Raw genomic sequence first — 20,551 nt, 5'->3', positions numbered from 1 at the left:
TAGTCACATTTCCTATACAGCATCTCATTCTACTATTATTCATGTTAGCCCCATCAGCCACAAAATCGCATTATGTACTTAGAAAGGCTTTGACAGCTCTAAAAATTGAACAAGACAAAGCCAGCAGTGAATGCTTAACTAATCAGTTCATATTTTACCCAGCCTTGCAAAAGCTGAAGGATCAACTGCTATTTTACTCTTGTAGTGGTTTGCCTCCTAAAAATGCTTGGCTGAACTGGTATAGCCCATGCACTGACACACAGTGCAGCAGGAGCCCTGTGCTGATGTCCCCATGTCACCGAGGGGGTACACTGGCGCTCGAGGGCAACGCTAGGAAACAAAGCCAAGTCTCTGCACTTTGTGCTGCTCCATAATCTTGTCTCTTTTACCTTCACTTCTCGACAGTTATGGATTTTTCTTCATTTATCTGCACCGCAGGAGTGTTGTTAATAAGTGTTAGAAGGCACCCAGCCCTGTAAAAGGCATTAATTATTCTATTACAAGGAGAAGTACACAGATAATAGACAGATTAAAAGAGCTCTCTCTCCAGCTTTTACTTTCTGTTCTATAACAATTTCACCCTTAAAAACAAGGACGCAGCCATTACCAGTTTCCACTCCAAATCAACTAGTAATCTACTGCTCACAAGTAACAAAAGGCAGTGGGGTCATCAGCGGAGCAAATATGGTCATTTTTCCAGTAACATGTGGCATTACAGTGTGTCGTGGCAGGACAACCACAAGCACATCAAAGCAATATTTGGGATGTTAAATAAGGGTTGTAAGGTGATGATCTCAGACAAAAAACCCTGGAAAGCCCCCCATTATTCTAAACACATAACACAATGTGGCCTCTGGACTAACCAGAACTTAGTCCTCTCTTTTCCTATTTTGTGATGTTTTGTTTGTCTGTCTCCAGCTCTAATTCAGAAAAAGCTGATGGAGTTGTGGAGACTACCTGTCTCCTGCTGCTCTGCTGCTGATCCATCCTCTCAGTTGCCATAGAGACAAGATTTGGAAGCCATGGATGGGCTCAGGAGAGAAGCCGCTGGTGGGCTCTCCACTGGTGGTCTCCAGCAGGACGTTTCTCAGCAGGTACTGAGAGAGTCCAGTTCAGTCTCTGAAGGTGAAGAAGAGTCAGAAGGTGCAAACCTGGTGGCACACGAGACAGACTCGCACACACATTACATTGCCATTCAAAGAAATTCCAAGTACTACCGGTCCATGAGGCTGCCGAGCAGAGGGAAAAGAAAACCTTCAAGAGAGGCAATGCACACAAGGTGTGCTACAGGTGAGTACTGACCCAAACAACATGATGCTTCCTTCTCCAGTGAGATTAGGAACTATAGGAGTTGATGAGATTAGAAAAGGGACAGGGAAGGTAGAAAGCGGCTCAGCAGTCAGCACACTACTGAACACCCCTGCCCTACGGCACAGCTGGCAGAGGGGCGTCATCCTGCTTTGCTCAGCCTGGAAATGCAAAATGGTTAGATGTTTAAACATGCTTCATGGTGGAGAATCTAAACAAAAGGGGGACTCTGATCTACCAGCCCTCTGCTTTCTATGAGAAAAGTAATTTAAACAAAGACATGAAGCTGTCAAGAAATAGGAACTTTTCAGCATACAGAAAGAACATATTCAAAAGTAGTGAGATCTATACAAGTAACTGTATGGCAAGCTGAGCAGTGTATAGAGGGAACAGTCAGCAAAAATAGAGCAGTATGTGTAGGGACCAAGCCTGTGGAAACTGCAGTGAACCATTACAAGAGAGGACCAAGACTCCTCTGAAAATGCAGTTGCTGCCACCTTACATTGAATACAGCTGCAAGAAAACCTAAGCTCCCTTTAAACTCGGAGGCTGAAATAACGGGAACACCATCCAGAACATAGAGGCACTCAGGCCTGGCTTCAGTAGAAATGGAAGGAGTTGGCTTTCTCTGAGCATGAACAGTAGCATGACTGCAAGGCCAAACTTTCACTGAGCTGGCACCTCATCTGAGCAGCTGCCTGTGACAGCAATGAGAAAGAGATGAGAAGCCGAAGAGTGAGCCAGGAAAGGAACTATCACAACACACTCAGAAGCACTGGAAACAGGGCTGCAAGGGAAAAGTGGAAGTGGTTCTAATCTAAACGTTAAATGAGAGAGACCTGGAACTCCGAACACAGAAAATGTCCTTTACTTGATCTCCCAGGAGTTGAGAGGAACTGTATTTTATTACTGAATATAACTAAAAGAAATCATAGTGAAGATATTTATCCTATATTCAGATTATAATCTAATAGAAACAATGCACTGAACTCTGAACTTTGGCTAGCTGCATGACTCAAAATAATGCAACACTGCTCCTGATGTTTGAGTGCTGTGCAAGCCACTGAAAGCTATTGCTTTGTTATGCAGTAGTAAAGCACATTGCTTTGGCTCCTGAAAGCAGACCAAGTTCTCTAAGAAAACAAAGAACAGACATCCTCCACCCTAAAATAAAGGAGGTCTGGCAAAAGTCCCCAAGCAAATAAGTGTGTCCTGCCTGCCTCACCAAGGGAGACACGCTATTTTAGCAATATAAAGGCCCATTCAGCCCTGTGGCATGGACAGAAGGAACGTTCCCTCCCTTCTCCAAGTTTCCAAGCAGACAGCAGCAGAGCAAAGGGCTCCTGTTTAATATTCTGCTACTGTTGTCAGTGAGGTTTGTGGATAAACCGAGCGTCGCCTATGCCAGAGCAGAGCTGCTCTCCACCCTGCCAGAGCAGAGCTGTTCTCTCACCACCTTCCCAGAGCACTGCTGCAGAGCAAGCACAGCAGAGACTTGCTTTCTTCTGCTCCCCGAGCATCACCACGTCCAGACCGCTGCTGAGGAGGCCCTCTCCCCTCTTACCTGCTCCTGCCACTGCAGCAGGACCAGCACAGAAGGACGCACCTTCTTCATACATCTGCAGCGTCGTGGCATCAGGACAACGGCACAGGAGGACATTCCTCCTATCTAGCCCCTGTCATTGAGGAAGGACAAGCTAAAAGAAGGGCTTCTCTCTTAGTAGCTTGTTAGAGCATCCACAGAAGCTGACCTGCGCTTCCCTCCCACACCCCCTTCTCTGTGTCACCACTGCTGAAACAGGATCTGTTCCAAACAGGGCTTTTTCTTCCATATCTGCAATCGTTCAGCAGGACACGCTGGGAACAGCATTTCTTATCTCCAGTCCGCACAGCAGGACCTGGGCTAGGAGCAATAGCTCTTTCTCCGGCATGTCCATAGCAAGTCCAGCTCAGAGCTACAGCTTTTAAATTCAGCTAAGATTGTGTAAGCAGCTCTTCTACCCTCTCCCTCTACTCTACTGATTCCGTCCCCTCCCCCCGAAACTGGACAGCGGGTGCTTCTACACCAGCCTCATTTGTAGCAGAACCTTCTTCTGACAGCACTTGCTGACGTGCATGGGAGCCAGGGATGGGTGAGCTCTTTTATCTTGACTTCAAACCCATTTGAACAGTAGCTATCAAGAGTCTGACTCAAGCTCAAATGTTAACCTGTTCTCATTTTGCTTAGGGAATGACTGGGGGGAGGAGAAGGGAAGGAAAAAAGAAAGGAAGAGAGGGAAAGATAGAGGGGAAAATACAAAGTAAGTACAAAACAGGAAAAATAAAGACTCGAGAAATTAGAATGAGAAAAATAATGTACAAGAATGTAAATCCAGCAGAGAGAAAGGTTTTTATATAGGCACCCTTTGCATCAGCCTAGCTTTGGCTTATGGCCTAGGAGCTGTAAAACATAATAGATGCTTTCCTTTAACTGGAAAAAATAGTTTGGTTTTTTTTTAAGCAATCTCCTCTGACAGAAGGATAAAATGTTTAAACTATTCAAAAAGCAAAGACAATAACTCAAGCTAGCGTTTCATAAGCCTTTGGCACTGTTTTAGGGAGTTTTCAAAGGCTGGATTTCACCCTTTCCCTCTGAAAATCTGTAGCATTGATTAAAAGGGTGGATCAGAAACCAGTTTCAGTCAGAGCATTGACCTGCCTGTGCTGTCACCAGTTTGAAATGCAAACAAAATTATGACTTAGACCAAAATATTTCTAATAAAAAACAACAAGGCCATTTATCAACAGGCCTCAAACAACAGGAGGTTTCATTTGAAAAGTGAGATGCATCCTCTCCTGCCAAGTACTGCAGTAATAAGCCATGGACTTAATACAACTTGGGCTGCCTGTAAAAGGATCAGAGGTTCATCTGAGGGAAATTGGAGAAGCAATTAAAAGTAAAGCTCCTGTCTCACCCAAATCTAGCCTTGATTTATGCAGCAAACTGAACATCTACTGTGTGCCTGAAAGCAGAGCAGTAATGAAACCCTGACTTGGAAAACCAAATATTTCCATGCACAGGCAGGCACAGCTAAACCTTTTCTGCTTAAAGAATTGCACTGAAAACCACTGATGTTGGAACCAAATTTCCAGTGGTGAGAGTGCTACTCGCATACATAAGGACTGATAATGTGTATCTACCTTCACCTTTTCTCTATTGCATTTGCAGCTGTGACAAATCTGTACAATCTTGCACTGTGCAAGCTGATGACACTTCAATCTTGTTTGAAAATCCAAGCTAAAATGTAGGTGTCTTTGTGTCTGTGGTCTTCCTGTTCCCTTTGGTGTAAGCAAACCACTACCTACAGTAAAAGCAAAGATGACCCTTAAGAAAACTACTCTTTTAACACCTTCTTGGCTTCCTCTTATACCGCAGGTTCACTCAAAAACAATGAGCCCATCAAAGAGCCTCTGAACGTTATATCTCAGAAGGGATCACCATCTCCAGTAAGCTCTGATGATAAGGCAACATTAGAGGAACTATGGATGCAAAGGTAAGTGCTGGACAATACAGGCAGAGCGGTGTCACAGCGAGAATGTTTGTTTTGGGAAGGACAGCTGGACTAAGCTATAACTACTGATCCATGCCTTGTCACCCTGACTTGTAGTGCTGGTTTCACTCTTAATGATATATACATAGTAGCACCATGGTATAAAGGGTCACATCAGTATGAGTTTGAAGAAGACAGCGAAGGAGAAGGTGGGGAGGGAACAAGATGACAAAGGGGAAGACAGAAAAAAGGGGAATGGGATGTAGGATCTGTCAGTGGTGTAAGCAAAGCGGCAGACTGCCTTAAGCAGCTTCTGGAGAGAGTAAGGAGAGCCTGCGGGCATTTCCGTAAGGAGCATCCCAATATAAAGGTGGTCCCATCCTCAGCCTTCCCAGAGGGCTCTCCTGAAGCCTGTTATACAACCTGACATGGAAAATGGGATTTTAGAGCTGAGGAAGTAGATACAAAGATGTTTTCGAAAGTATTCTTTCTGCTTGCTGTTTACTTTGAAGAACTGATAGGCAACAGAGGCTTTCAGTGAGGTAGCCCTTTTGCTTAAAACCTTCAACAACCTAGATCCAGCAAAAGGCCCTGATCCCATAGCCCATACATTTACATACATCCCATAAATTTACCTTTGCCCTTGCTCTCGTGCCTTGGCAGCCAGGCAGGGAGAGGAGCAGTTACCTATCCTTACATTTTCTAATATATGAGTGAGGTATTCTCCCAAACACCCTCTCCATCTCCTCATCTTGTGTGTGTATAACTAAGAGATAGTCCCTGCTTGTACTGTAGAAGATCATGCTGAAAGTGCTAAATTCTTGCCTTCTAAAGGTCCATGCATTATGCTGCACTGTGTGGTCCTAATTACCGAGCCCAGCTGTGCCGGTGTAAGGCACAGTACCTCGCCAAGCACTTTTCCTGACAGAGGGGACTCCAGTAAAAAAAGTTTAGCCAAACTGTCAAGTTGCATTTAAATAAGCTAATTGCCCTGGCTAAAATTCATTGCCCTTTGGCACTAAATTGAGCATATGAAACTAGACAGCTAGAATCTGCTGCAATGTCAAACCCATCTGTCTTCCTTTCCTTGCGGCATAATCATCGCTGTCAGTCGCTGACATCCTGACACCACCACTTAGGCAGTTCTGAAACGAGCAAATTCTGATTCTCCCTGGAGCTGGAAACAATGAGCCTGTACTGGGAGTCAGTTTTATCAAAGATGCTGCTGTGCACAGAGCTTGACAGGTCAGCACAGGTTCTCAGTCATGTGTCTGCTAAAAGCAGGCAGTGCTGCTGAGGGGCATAATTTCTTGCAACTGAGAAATTTGGCAGAAAAGAAGACCAGAGTTCCAGCTCAAACTAAGCCCATGCACTCTTCCTCCCTTCGCCAAAAGATCAGTTGTGATTTATAAGAGAACCACCAGAAGTATGCATTGTGAAAAGCCTTCAGGAGCCTAAGGATATTGCCATTATTTGCAGTAATCACTATTGGGATAATCCCTTCTATTGGGAAAACAGGCCATTGTGCAGATAAGACATCTAAAATGGTCTCAATAAATGCATCTTGTCTCTCCCTAAAACAATGAAACTGGTACCTGTCAGCTAGGAGTTCTTCTGAAAGCAGAAGCCAGCGGTTCTGCAGAAAGGACTGTACAGGCACCTCTGAGCAGCACTGGGAAGGTCCGTGAGGTTCTCAGGAGTGAATCACACAGTACTGAGGGCAGGTGGGAGAGGTGCTGCATCTCTTCCGGTTCTACAGCGTCCTACAGCAACTATATAAATGCAAGGGCTGGGCAGGCACAATCCCTTCTCCTGCATGAGGTAACCTGACGTAGATGTGTTCTTCAAAGAGGACAAAACACAACTACAGATCATAATAAATAGCTGAGGAAAAGGAATAATTATCTGAATTTTATTCAGGTGGGATATATTCTCTAATGCTCTGATTAAGGAAAAGTACCATAGGCTCCTTCAAACCCATGAGTGACTTGAATCTGTGTCATTCAAAGCTCTGAGAACAGCAGAGTAGTTCATTGATCCCAGAACACTGATGTCTGAAAACAAGATGACCTCAAACATTATTGTTGGCGTTCCAAAATCTGCCATACAACCTCCATAAGGTACCTCTTAAGAGTACTTTTATGCCTAACTATTCTCAAATTATTTATTTCCCATGACCTTTCTCCAATCGATCCCCAGATCCCCCAAAGCACTCCAGAGTTCTCCACAACATCCCAGTGTTCCCTCCCACTCTTCTGCATTGTACAAAGACCCAAACCCTTCATGTGACGAGCTGCTTCCCAACAACCTAGCTGACTTGCTCTGAACATTTCAGTGCTGAGCTTCTAGCACAACTTCTGGTTTTCAGAGTAACCAGAGCCAAAGACCTGGAAGGAACTGTGCTCAACAAAAGCTGCTCTTTCCCACTGTGATCAGTCCTTCCAGCTCCAGAGTAGCAGCAGTTATGCAGATTGAGATCATAAAAAGCCATCACAGAGGAATATCTACCCAGGGTGCCCATCCACAGCTGTCAGCCTCAGCTGAAAGCAGCTCCCACAGAGGCCAGAAAATTAGTCATTTCAAACCCTAGAAAGGAGATTCACTAATCAGTGTCTACACTTTCTTACCAGCTAATAGGATGTTGATTTCTCTTAATTTCTAATACAATACAGACGTTTTAGCAGCTTGACTGTATTATTTACCTACCATTTCCCACCGAGTCAGATTCTAAAAACCATATGCCTTTATTGTGGGCCACTAGATACAGTGGAGGAGAAACTCTCTGTGAAATTTCATGTTGCAAAGCTCACTACGAGGTCATTGGTCTACCAGCACAGAGCACACTATTTCTTCAGGCTGGTTATGAAACTCCCAATTCAGAGAAATGAGAATAATCTAAAAATCATTTGATTGCGTTTTATCTAAGCTCAAAGAGTAGAAGCACTACAACAGTGAATACAAACAGTCACCTTCAGGAGCAAGAGGGAATTTAATTTGTTAGAATTCGTGCAAACACGTGTTTTAGAAACATTATGCATGTGAAATAGTGTAGCATTCTGAAGGAGTGTGAATTTGGGTCGGGTTCTCATAGCACAGCACTATTTGTCCTGGGCAGCAGAGGGCACTGCTTTTATAGCCAGAATTAAACAGAAAAGCGGGGGAACCTCCAGAGGGGCCAAGACCTGCGTTGCAAGGGGCCCTATACCATGCTCGAGCTGTTTCTACTTAAGAAATCAATTTCTTATAGTTACCTCTTCTCCATGCTGCCAGTGATGCTTCAATTTGCACATGGTGAAGTCAGGAGTAGCTGGTGCAAACACATGTTGACCAAACCTTTGTATTTTGTCACACTACACCATTTTTTTTCTCTTTTAGAGATTAATAGTTTTTTTTTCCTACCCCTCTTTCTGTACAATCTGAATTTTTAGAAGTCTAAAAGCAACATAATTTGCAGGGAGAAGAATTTTTAAAAACTAATAAATTTTCAGTAAAAATAGGCACTGTAGGTATAAAAATGTATTACTGCCATATCTCATATTTCACAGGATCATACAGAATAGTAGCAATAACATATACAATTCTTATTAAGTATCCTTCCAGCATGCAGCCAATGGGGATCCAAATCTGCCCACCTATCCCACCCAGTCTCTGCTTCTCAGGTTTTTCAGCCCAGTCACAGTTTCACTACCCAGCAAGGTCCAGGCTTTGCTCTCCAGCTCTCCCAGTCTGATCTGCTTCATCTGGACCCGGCCCTTGGGTCCTCAACCAATCTCTGTTTCACTCCCTTTCTACCAGCTTCAGCTTGTAAATCCCCACGTGATTTCCTCAGCCTGCTCTTTCCCAGAAACATTATTCCTCTCACTTCCCTCCTGTGGCTCCTATCTCAATGTCCCGCCGTTCCCCAGGCTCTTCACCCTTTGGCTCCACATCCCATCCCTCCTCCTCACTCCAGTGCTATATTTTACAGCCTTTTCCAACTCACCATTTCCTGAAGCACCCTGCTATGGGTAAGTTCCTCTCTTCATAGCAGTCTCTTGGTCCAGAAAACGATCCCTCCCTCTCCGTGCTCAAGTCTTGCTCCCTCTTGTTTTTCAGTTGAGCAGTCTTCTAATCATGCTGCCTGGAGCCAGAACAAGGATCACTGAGGATACAGCAAAAATGTCTTTTATTCACTGTGCCTAGAACTGGACCAGGCAGTTTTTACAGCTGCAATATCAGAAATGTTTCTCTCAGCCCTGGGCTGGGCACACGTTCTCTCCATGGGCAGCAGCTCAGGGGTTTTAGATGCTGAAATCTAAGTATAAAGTTTGTCTGTACTGCATAGAGTGCAAAAGGGTCTATAATTTCTATAGATTGTCACAAGTGCAGCAAAGACTTGCAAACCCCAAATTTCAACTCATATTTCAACAGACGCCAAAGCTTCTCAAAGGACAACAACAGGTTTTCTGTTTCCTTTTAATATGGATCAAATAATATTGTCCTAAGCCTAAGAAATTGTTAAAGCTTTTTTTTTTTTTTTAATATATAAAAAATATAACCAGTTTATAGCAGACAGTCACTAAGTAAAGATGTAACCCTGATGATTATAAACATCAAAAGGCTGGAAGCACCTAAAGGGAAGGTTCTCCTATAGGAAGTTCTGAACATTTTCAGTTATCGGTAAGGCTGTCAGCCACAACAGATATAATTAAGGTACTTTGATGAAAGCTTAAGGAGAGTCAGGAGAACAGATGTACTCTTGGCCTTTATGATCTAAAAATATTAGGGATGAGGAGTTCCACTTACCTCCCACTAAAAAGTCAAAAACCAGGAATAAAAATTGCCCACAGACACCCGTTATCCAAAACACTGCTAAAACCCACACGTGAACAGAGAGAATCTGAATGAACCTAAAGTACAAAAATATATTTGACTAGGTATAACATTATCCAAATCTATTGCTAACTTCACACTTCACAAATTTGGTTAGCTCACATTAAGACAGTGCTTCTTACCTCATCTTGTGGCCTTTCGTGGTGTGAAACTCCCACTGACTAGAAGGGTTTGGGGAATTTTTCATGAATAAGATTTGCTGGACTGCATCTTCTCTTTTTAGTTTCTCGAAAAGGAGGCCTTATTTCTAAAAACTGCTATAAGAGAACATTAAAAAAAGCATTTCAACGTCATTTGAAAACAAGCTCTTTGCACAGATTTATTCTAAGAATTGCTTTTTAGATGCATGCGAGAAATCCTAATTCAAATGATTAATCATTTTTCAAAATTACTAGTACCTGAAAATACAGGCTAAGACTGGAAATTCATCCCCCAGATATAACTTAAGTGAGATAATTTCAATAAACTAATTATAAACTTACATGAATTACCACATTTTTAATGTAACCCTCGACCAAATCAGCCAGCACTAAAGATCTTTTCTAACAGCAGTACAGTGAAGCTGGGAACAGTCTGCAACCACTCAAACTCCTTCTTTGCAAAACATACACAAGCTCAAACCCACTGTGTCCTTTACCCCCAGGGAGCTGAACCACAGTCATGCTCATGTCACCAGAGCATGGCCATCTAATGACAGCCACGAGGATCATTTCCAGTGCCTGTGGGCTTGGGGATCCTAAGAATCCCTGAGAGAAAACTGGGCTTTGGTAAGGCAGGGCACCGCATGACTTCTGTCACCAACAAGAGCAGTGGGATGCAGCACCACTAGCATAGTGCTGGGATTTTTAACTAGTTGCTTTAATGCTTTGTTCTAAAAGTCAGATTCTTTCTTTCCCCATACAACTAGTCAGGGAATTTTAGATTGAAATACAGGGATTTTGGTCAGAAAACTGATTTGTCATAATGAGATTTTATTGATTTTGATTACATGGGGTGAAGCTTTTTAGGCTCTGGATCAAATTCATTGTTGATACAGTGAGAGAGAAAATAAAACCTTCTCCAAACTCCTACTCAGATGCTTAAGATTAGGTGGAGCAGAACTCCTGCCTGGGCCTGCTGTTCCACAGCAGTGTAAAATATTCCAAGGTGGCCATGGTCCTGCCATCCATCTACCTGTCTGCCACCTCCACCGTGCTGACACCCACATTGAGCTCACCCAGTAGTGACACAATCCACACACATACAAAGTCAGTTCTACAAAAAAGAAAATCATTCATTTTCCACCAGTTTAGCTGCCCAGACTTGCTCTCCCAAGAATGAGACAAGCGTGAGTGCTGGCGTAAAAGTGGAGGTAGAAATCTGCCTCAGGGAGTTGAGTGAAAAGTGGAGTTGAGCAGCCTAGTCAGCTTAAACTGCACATAAGTCTTAGCAGTTGTGGAAGCAGGGAGGATAAAGAGGCAGCTCTGCCAGAGCTATCCTACTTCCCAAAAATAGTCCAGTATTGACTGACCTAAAGTGATATCTGGTGAATAAGGCCATTCACCAGGTTCAAGCACCTTTCACAGTGACTAAAGAAGGAGGAGCAGCTCCAGAAGAACAGACAGACCCACCCTGGAACAGGCAGTGACGTGTGAGGGAATGACAGCCATGACTCGGACCTGAGTGTCCCACACCCAGCACGAAAATCCCAGCCACCAGAGTGCTGTGAGAGAATCTCTTGTTTGCCTTCTTTCATTTTTTTATTACAAACTTGGAAACCTCTCTGGTTTTGTCCCCAAACAGAAAAGCAAGCTTTGGAAAACCTCGACAATTTTTGCAGGACAAAAATATCTCCTTCTCGCTAAATATCATTTTTTTACTGCCACCCCAGAGCGCTGGGAACACTGTCATGTCATTTGGGAGAAAAAGTATTTCCCAGAAACTTGTTCTGTTTATGGACGTTCTCAGTACATCAACATGAAGTATGAGAATTAGCCTGGAAAGGAAGAAAGAGCAAGAGTTTTGAAAGACCAAATTACAATTAGAAAATAAAAAAGTTCTAAAGGAAGGAAAAGCAGACTGTTAGTCTACTAGTGGAACAGATCTCTGAGACACAAAAACACAAGCTGTGGCCTTGCCACAGGGTGAATTTCACCCTCAGCTGGTTTCTCACCTCTTCATAACTTCCAACATTTTTACTATCATTATTACTTCTAGTGACATTTTTCAGGTTTTAACCTCTGACCAAAAGTGAAATTATTTTGGAAAATTTGAAGGAAAAAGGAAGACAGGCAGTGTGAAATTACCAGTTATGGGATCCTGAAAAGACACCTTTTCTAAAAAGAAATTTTAATTTGCAACAGATTTAACCCTTAAGAGTAAAGCAATGTGAGGGGTTAGAATCTGTTAAACTCTAAACACACATTTCTGAAATCTTCTTTTTTTTAAAAGATACACCCAAAAGTTATGTTTAGATATATATTCACTTCAGCAGTGTCAGTAACACCCTATACAATGACTTCCCTTCGCATACCAGGGAGAACTCCCCACTGCTCTTGGTCATTCCCTTTAGAAAACAGTAAACAGCATCCCTGCTCTTCTGGAATTCAAGATAATGAAGAGGCTCTGTACAGTTAATGTCCTCCCTCCCCTTTCCTAAGAAAGAAGATTTTTAGCATCCTACCCACTTACTAAAACCCTTGACAATATTCTTGCCCTGGCAGCAAGCCACAAAAACGTCAGTCATTAGGCTGAGCTTCAGAAAGTCTGTGCCGCTTTATCCCTTCTAGAAGGTTTTGGCTGCCTCCTCACTCTACCTGTCTTCCCAAGCCCCTTAGTCCTGGTGTTTAATGGCTGATAACCTATTTTCACACCATAGTGACCATCTACCCCATGACAACCTCTCCGTACAGCCCCAGCTTTCAGGCTGTCCTCCTCCTCCACCTCTCTAAGCGCAAAACAGGCTACAGCTCTCACCCTCACCCTGATTTTTCCTATAGGTTGTCTGGTCCTTCTGACCTCCCAGTCCAGGACTGGACCTGGACTGGTCTGACAGTCTTCTCTGATTCCTCAAATCCCTCCACCAACACTTCCAGCTGTTTTTCTCTCACGTTCTGCCTCTTAATGACTTAAGGACTGAGCTCTCTCATGTGCCAGAATGAAATCTAGTTCACATAAGCTGAAGGAGTTTTTCTGAATGTATAGTCACGTACTGACTGGGAAGCTATCCTGATATATCATTTAACAAATACAATATAAAAATCATAAAAAGGAAACCATTTTACACATACAGACCAGCACACAGGTTTTATGTTGTTGCATAAATTACATTATCACATACAGAAAAAAACCACGGTTATTTATGCAACAGGGAGAAAGCGAACAAGAGGAATAGCTGAGTGTTTTCTGACTGTTAACTCCTCAGTTGCAATGTGGTGCAGATGACGTTTTTTTGCTGAGGGTTACTAACATGTAGGGAAGAGCTGTACTCAACCTGTCCACAAACACTTGAACCAATCCGAGGGTGTAACCGTACTCTGGAGCTCAAGAGGATTTATCCCTGAGGCGGAAAAACAATTACCTGAACGAAGACAGATATAGATCGTTGAGTACTAAGATACTTACTGCCTAAATGAGACAATATATCCTTATGGAAGTAGCGACGCTAATGAAAGGGAGACGGGGGAAATGACCGAGCGGGTGCAAAGCAATGCCAGAAGAGGAGAGGAGAATAGCGGTCAATCCTGTGGGGTAATCAGGGGTGCAGCTGCTGGCAGGAGGGATTAGGCTGAGTTTCCCAGTGACATTCCTTCATCTCAGGGTTTCATTCCCAGAGAAGAAACGCACCATATGCACCAGATCTAGAAGCAATTCAGGAGACTTCTCCCCCTCTCCCACCCCTTTTTTCCCTCAAAGCCCGTGCCAGCCACACACAGGCAGCGAGGTGCAGGGGATGCGGGGCAGTGCTGTGCCCCAGGTCTGAGGGAGGTCAGTGCCACGGTAGGACCCCCCTCCTGCTGTGGGGTGGCTGCGCATGGAGGGGCTGGTGCATGGGGTGGGACAGGGTATGTGGGTGCTTGCTGGGGGAGGGTGCCTTGCTGGGGAGGGAGGGAGGAAAGGGATGGAGAAGGGGCTTCCTTGTGTCTGAGGAAGAAGCCTCATCTGCAGGAGAGCGGGGGGAATGGAGGTAGGGGTGTCTGTGAAGGTGGGGGGCCCCTAAGGCAGGGATTGCTGCCTTTTGGGGGGGCCTTTGGGGAGGAGGGAGTCAGCCTCCGGGTGGAGGAGGGACCTGCGCTGGAGCACTGGAGGGAGCTGGGGGGCTGAGGTCTCTGGGCAGGGGTGATGAAACGGGGTGGCTGGGGGTCAGGGATTCTGAGAGGGGAGTCTGGGGAGGGGGCACCTGGAGGCTCAGAAAGGATTTTAGGAGGGCTCTGAGGAGCTGCGGGAGGGACTCAGGGGTCGTGGGAGCTCTGAGGGCTGAGTTTGGGGGTCTCCGAAGGAGCGGGGCTGGGGGAACTCTCACAGGCTCTGAGGGATCTCGGGAGGATTTGGGTAAGGCTGAGGGGGCTCCGCGGGGGTTTGGCAGAGCTCGGGGGGCGCTCAGAGAAGATCTGGGAACACGGAGAGGGGCTGGTGGGAGTCCGAGGGGAGGCTCTGAGGAGATTTTGAGGGGGCTCTGCGAGGAGGCTCTGCGGGAGCTCTCTGGAGATTTTAGGGGGAGAAGCCGCAGGGACGCCTGGAGGGGGCTGCGAGGAGGCTCGGAGGGTGTTTGGGGGCTCAGAGCCTCTCGGGGGGCTGCGGGGGCGCCCCGGGGGCGGCCACAGCTCCCCTCTCCCTCCCGCGCAGGCTGTTGCCTTCCTACCCCCGTTACCGTGGCAACCGCCCGGGCTCCCCCAGCCCCGCTCCGCTGCCGCCGCTGCCGCCGGAGCTGCTCGGCAGCCGCCTGCCGCCGCCGGCCATGGAGCTGCTGGCCGCGGCGCTCAGCGCCGCCTGCGCCCTCGACCAGGACGGCTCGGCGGGACAGCCCAGCAGGTGAGCGGGGGAAGAGGGGCTGCGAGGGGCCATACCCGAGGCGGAGCGGGGGGCGCCCCGCCGCTGTCCTGCCACCGCGGCTGAGGATGCTTCCGTCTCCCGCAGGGACCCCCCCGCGGCCGCTGAAGAGAGCCCCGCCGCCGCCGGCACCGCCGAGGGGCCGCCGCCCACCCACCCCATGACGGCCGACTCCTGGAGGAACCTGATCGAGCACATCGGTAAGGAGCCGCCCCGGCCCCGCTCCTGCCCGGCTCCGGGACCCGCCCGGGCTGACCGGCAGCCGCGCGCTCCCTCAACTTCGCGCCTCTTCCCGCTCCCCGCGCGCGAGGCGGCGCAGCAGCCCCTGCACGAGCCGCCGGCGCGAGCCGGGTCCCCGAGCGCGGCCGGGTCCCTCCGCCCGCCCCCGGAACCCCAGAACCCAGCAGCGCCCCGCAAACCAAACCCACATCCAAACCCGCGGCAGCACGGACCGCGGGCAGGGAACGCAGCACCCCGCCCTTGCTGGGAAATCCTCTCGCTGTCGGCGTAAAACAGAACCGTTTCGCTGGCTTTAGGGGCATCGGGTTTGCGCGCTGCTTGGCCGGGGATTGAGTACCTTTACCTCCATTCATAAATAACGATCGCTTCTTGTAGTTGCAAAGCGGTTAATTGTTAGGGCTAGAGCCAAGCCCCTGCCGAAATCTGATTTTGCATTCTCGAAAAGACATAAGACTAAAGTACTGGGTCAATTAGGTTGTCGGACATCAGCTGTGTGCACCGCGGTCTGTACATATTTGTAACAGCATAGCATTTGCAACGGAGAAGTTATTTTATCATTTGTAGTCTCTTTGTAAAGGCAGAGTTGAGGTTACCTGGGTGTCTTGGAAGGAGAGGATTGTTATGCTTTTGCTCTTGTGGTATTTTTGATTTATTTTTTGGGGGGTGGAGGGGACCTTTGCAGCTTGTTGCTTGATTTCCCACATCTGAATTGTGACATTCCTCGGAGAGGTTTGGGCAACTGCAAAGTTAAGCCCCCTCTGGAGGCAGGTTTTATGGTGGGAAGAGAGAAGCTTCATTCTTAAACAGTTCGGTTCAATTTCAGGAAGTGAAACTGCAAGACACTTGAATCTAGAGGGCAGGTATGTAGCAATTTCTATGGGAAAATCACATGGATAAGTCGCATGAGTTGCAGGGACGGTGCTGGGGAGAGAGGCTGGTGCAAAGCGAGGAGCAGCCTCCCAGCATCTGTCAGAGCAGCTGCTTTCAGGGCCTTCTGGAGAAAAGTGGTTAACAATTTGCATGGATGTTGCCAGATCTGTGACTTGTTTTTGGCTGTGTAGGTACTAATCACCCAAGGAAGATGTGTCAATACATCGTCAGTTTACTGGGCCCATGCTGCTAAGAGGCGTGATAAAAATACTAAAACCAGCAGGACGCTGTATTTGTATATATTTTTATGTGCCGTATATCAGAAGGAAGCTGTGCAATATCTCTGCACATGTCAGTTTAACTGCAAGTAGGTCTGTTGCACCTTGGTGGAACAGGCAGGATTTTGACAACCAGAGATGCTACCCTAATCCCCACCAGAGAGGTCATTTCAAATAGCTAGAGCACACTTGCTCCCTTCGTCCTGCCTCCAAGGCATTAATGGACTTTTCCTCTGAAACTGGAGCAGAGAATTTCAGAGAAAATGTCTATAGACCTCCTGAGATTTTTACATAGCTGTCATTGTAATAACGTTTGCTTTAAAAGCGCTGCGAACTCTCTAAGACAAGCAGTTTCCATAATTAGTAACTAGTTTTTCAATTCCCCTCACAGGTTTTGAGAGAGCTGGGAAGGGAGTCCGTGGCAGCGAAATTAAATGGAATAAACACAAAGGGAAAAATCTATTATGTACTATACAAACTATATAAACACGCCTTAGGAAGATCAGCCTTAACCACTTAAGTCAACAGGCAACACCAAATCGGTGCTCTGACCACACCATTAACCTGTAGCCAGGTCACAGTAGGGACAGTTGGGACATTAAGCAATGGATGAAGCTTATACAGGTCTGTGACATCTTGTACTTGTTCAATTACTAAATGCAAGCATTTACTAAATCATCCTGTCTTCTGAGTTACATTTGACTATGGATCTCAGCTTCTTTCTACAGATTCAGTTTCCAGATGTATTGCTTTCCTTTCTACTTGTCAAAACCCTGTTCCCTGACCTTGCATCCATTCTGCCACCCATCCTGTGCTGTGACCGTCTCCTGTTTCATCTAAAGCAGGCTTTGCATGGCTTCTGTCCCCCTCTCTCTCATTTGAATAAGAGATGCTCTGCCCCTTTGCTCTGCCCATTATAACCTCTTACCAACATATGGGTGGATCTTTTACACCAAGATAGTGAGAATATTTTTATCCTTGCAAGCGCAACCCTCTTTGTTTCTTCCCATCCTTCTGCCTAAACATCTACCTGTCTTTTGTCTTTTTTCTGGTGTCACCTTTCTGCTTCATCCCCATATTGCTGTCTGTGGCATAGCTTCAGCCAGCTGCTCTTCAGCTCCCTTTCAAACGAGTTACCGTGCTGTCATTTCCAAATGAGTTCTGGTGGTAGATGCCTTTAGTCCGTCAGATCTCCCCATGTCCATGTTTGCCTTCACCTGTCACTGAGGGCTCCATAGGTCTTATCTGTTTCACTGGTCACACAGGGAACCTGGAAACAAAATCAAGTTTCATTGTCTGGGTTGTATTTCCTTAAAAGCAAGGGGGAAATTTGTCTTGAGGATCTTTTTCTATCAGGCTGCTCTTCAGATCTGCATTACACAAAACATCCTTTATTGCCTCTGACTCGCGGGGCAGACATGCCAGCGCAACATGGCTGCACGATCAGACGCTGCAACTAGAATTATCTCCAATATGGGTATAACAGATTATGCTCCAGTTTCCCTGTGCAGTTCAGTGTGGCAGAAGCCAGAGCCTGCGAGCACGGGCCGAGCTTACAGACCAGGACCCCGAAAGCAGCTCCCATTGAGCAGGCTCTCCGCTCCATTTGAGGAGCCTTTCCACCCTACCACATGCTCAGAACCCTCACCAGTACTAAAGAACACACAGAAATCCTCAGGAAAGCCATATAAGCCTAGCTGATGCAGAGAGAAATTATGTAAGTACCAGCAGCATGTAGAACTTCAGGGGAAGTCTCCTCTCTTCGGTTATCATGTAGGAAGCTAACAGAAGCCTGTATGGTTTCCTAGGCACAGCTACCGTTATTGCTATTTTAATCTGGTGTCGAACATCTTTCCAGGGAGAACAGATAACAGGATACACTCACAGACTGCGGTACTTCTGTGCTTGTGCCTCCGCTTTTCCCCAGCATATTTCTGAAATAGTTTTAACAGAGACTGGTACTAGCCTTGTGAAAACTGGCCCAGAGATTCAATAGGCAGTAACAGCTACGTTTCTGCCCTCCCTAGACAAACTCCTGACCCAGTTGTCTGTCACCTTATTTATTACACACAGAATCTGCTTCTGGCATCCAATATCATGAGCGCACATGAATAGATAGATTTTAACCCCTAATGATTCAGAAAAATCATGTAGTTGTTTTGTTTGTTTTTAACATTGGGGACTTTTTGCATTATTCATTCATGTTACAGTTTCTGATTCAGGTGTAAACCAAGGGAGATAATGTAAATTGCGCTCCTGCAATTTGAGTAAGTGAAGAGAGTGACTCAGATCAGGCTCATGCTCTCTTGTCTTTTCATCTCTCCTAAGTTACATTTTATATTCAAACAATTAATATTCTGGGCCCTACAGATGGCTCAGTAAGAGAAATAGGACAGTTAGCAAGCCCTAGGAGGGACACAGGATCTTCTAAAGATGGCTAAGGAATTTCAGGATTCCTACCTTTTTCATGCTGTCAGTTGAAATCAGGAGTGGGGGCAAATTCTGTGCAACTTCATCTGCTCCTGAATTTGGTAACTGAAACTCAGAAGACACCTCATGTGATTGAAGTGCTACAAGATGGTGTGAATTCAGAGCCTTTTCCTTAGTGATGTGGCATGCAGGTACCTTTTGAATGTTAATTATCTTCAATCATTGCAGAGACTGAGAAGGAAAACAGAAGGAAATTAAGCAACACATCCAAGGTTAACCACAAAGTCAATAGCAAAACAAACTGGTAACTGCAGCTCATTGTCCCAGTGCTTTAACCTAATGCTTAAACAGCTGCTCAGTGTTTCCTCCGTAAGGATTTTTGTGGTCAACAAATTGCTCCTTTAAAGTAGTTTTGGTGTGTGCATTACTGCTTTTCCAGACACATACTTATCAATCTATATAACTTGTAACATAACAATACTGCAGAGAAACTCAAGGGTTTAAAGAACCACATAAAAGCCTAGCAAATAAACTGTTTCTTTATGTCTTCCAACTGATCATGGATTCATCTGACTGTGTTACTAAATGTTTTGTGAGAGCAGATTGTTGACAACACTTTAGATTTAGAAATGGCCTTCCATTTATAGTTGCCACTTTTGGCTGAAATAGGAATGCCATAATTGGCTTTTTCACTCAGCATGGATGGGATCTTTGTCACCTCTGCTGAGGTGAACTAATGCAAAACAAATTCCCTTTCCCACAATACATTTCTAGTCTTTTGTTGAGCTGTAACCTCTCAGACCTGTTGTATTGCCTCCTAGGGCTCTTGTATCAGGAATATCGAGATAAATCTACGCGCCAGGAGATTGAAACCAGGCGACTGCAGGATTCACAGACGGACCCTGAGGAGACTTCACCCAGCGAGGAAACCCCACCTGAAGCAGAACCTACAAATACAACCGAAAACAAAGCTCCACCGCAGATCAGTTTGCTGAGGAACTCCAACTCCAGGTTCAACTTATGGCAGGATCTTCCTGAGATCCGGAGCAGCGGGGTCCTCAGCATCCTCAAGCCAGACGAGATCAAGCTGCAGGAGGTAATGGGGGAAGGTGGAGTGTTTCTTAACTGGCTTGCTGCTTGAAAGGGAGTGAATTAAGTGAAATGATCAAGATTTTAAAATGAAAAGCTTCATAGCAGTCACAGAGAAGCCTTGCCCTAACAAGTACTTTTCTGTGTTGTACTGGTTAGCATCACTCTTTTTTCGAAACTATACATGTTATTCTATATGCTATTGCCACTGGACATCTCTGTAGCCAAAAAGAACTTGTTTTCCCTTTTCTGGTTCAGTGTTAGGAGCAATATAAAAGGAAGGGAAAGATAACAAAGAGGCTCTTGCAGGGCACATTAACCCTCTTCTGAAGTTACTAGCAGGCTACATACTTTCCATCAGAAATCTTAGAAGAGTTAAATAGTTAACTGTAATCTGTTTAAAGTATGATAGCCTTAACAGAAAGGGAAGAGATGGAAATTGATAAGCTTCCTTATTTTTAAACATTGTTACTCGGAGTCTTATGCAAAACAGTAAAAAATAATGGCAGGTATATTTGCATTTTAGCCATACAGTCCAGTGACATCACTGTTTAAGATGCTGCCTGAAACAGTGAAAGGAGTAGGTAGGGGTAGCTGCCACAATTAATGAAAACATCAGTCACACAGCAATTTACAGCTGGTTGCTGTTTTGAGTAGCATGGGGAGTGTGAGCGCTCTTTGTCAATGCATTGCCATGCGTTCATAGCCAGTAGTGGAGATCAACAAGGCTCATTTGGTATGTGGTGTTGTACTAATAATACAAGCAACGAAGCTTCACAGGCCGGATCCTGTGAGTCCCACTACACTCCTGCGCTGGAATCACTTCTGGCGAGACCGCTGTGGCAGAGTGTCTGTTCAGCCCTGGCTCATGTTGTACCCCGAGCGCTGGAGAGCATCTTGGGGTAT

At 45.6% G+C, this 20,551-nt stretch overlaps 2 protein-coding genes across 8 annotated transcripts in view; one reads left to right on the top strand and one right to left on the bottom strand.

The window, feature by feature from the left end:
• NEU2 (neuraminidase 2) overlaps nt 1-14,836 on the bottom strand; it is a 37,894-nt gene extending 23,058 nt beyond the window's left edge. The window contains exons 1-3 of the mRNA XM_065073198.1: nt 14,756-14,836; nt 9,833-9,967; nt 8,821-8,979 (exon numbers count right to left, since the gene is read on the bottom strand). The gene's annotated coding sequence lies outside the window, so the exon portion shown is untranslated. The remainder of the gene's footprint in view (nt 1-8,820; nt 8,980-9,832; nt 9,968-14,755) is intronic.
• The window catches only part of NGEF (neuronal guanine nucleotide exchange factor), a 50,416-nt gene that overhangs the window by 9,998 nt on the left and 19,867 nt on the right, over nt 1-20,551 (top strand). The window contains exons 3-7 of one of the 7 annotated variants that reach the window (XM_065073165.1): nt 919-1,290; nt 4,724-4,841; nt 14,535-14,720; nt 14,826-14,938; nt 19,378-19,652. In XM_065073165.1, the coding sequence (XP_064929237.1) occupies nt 1,023-1,290; nt 4,724-4,841; nt 14,535-14,720; nt 14,826-14,938; nt 19,378-19,652 (960 nt within the window). In that variant the 5' untranslated portion in view covers nt 919-1,022. Of the gene's footprint in view, nt 1-918; nt 1,291-2,845; nt 3,441-4,723; nt 4,842-13,180; nt 13,689-13,766; nt 13,876-13,994; nt 14,014-14,090; nt 14,241-14,534; nt 14,721-14,825; nt 14,939-19,377; nt 19,653-20,551 lie in introns of those variants that run through there. The other 6 variants (XM_065073166.1, XM_065073170.1, XM_065073168.1 and 3 more) reach the window with 6 other exon arrangements.

This window comes from Columba livia, chromosome 9 (genome assembly GCF_036013475.1).
Source record: "Columba livia isolate bColLiv1 breed racing homer chromosome 9, bColLiv1.pat.W.v2, whole genome shotgun sequence".
Classification (NCBI taxonomy): domain Eukaryota; kingdom Metazoa; phylum Chordata; class Aves; order Columbiformes; family Columbidae; genus Columba; species Columba livia.
This window is presented reverse-complemented; position numbering and strand designations above follow the sequence as displayed.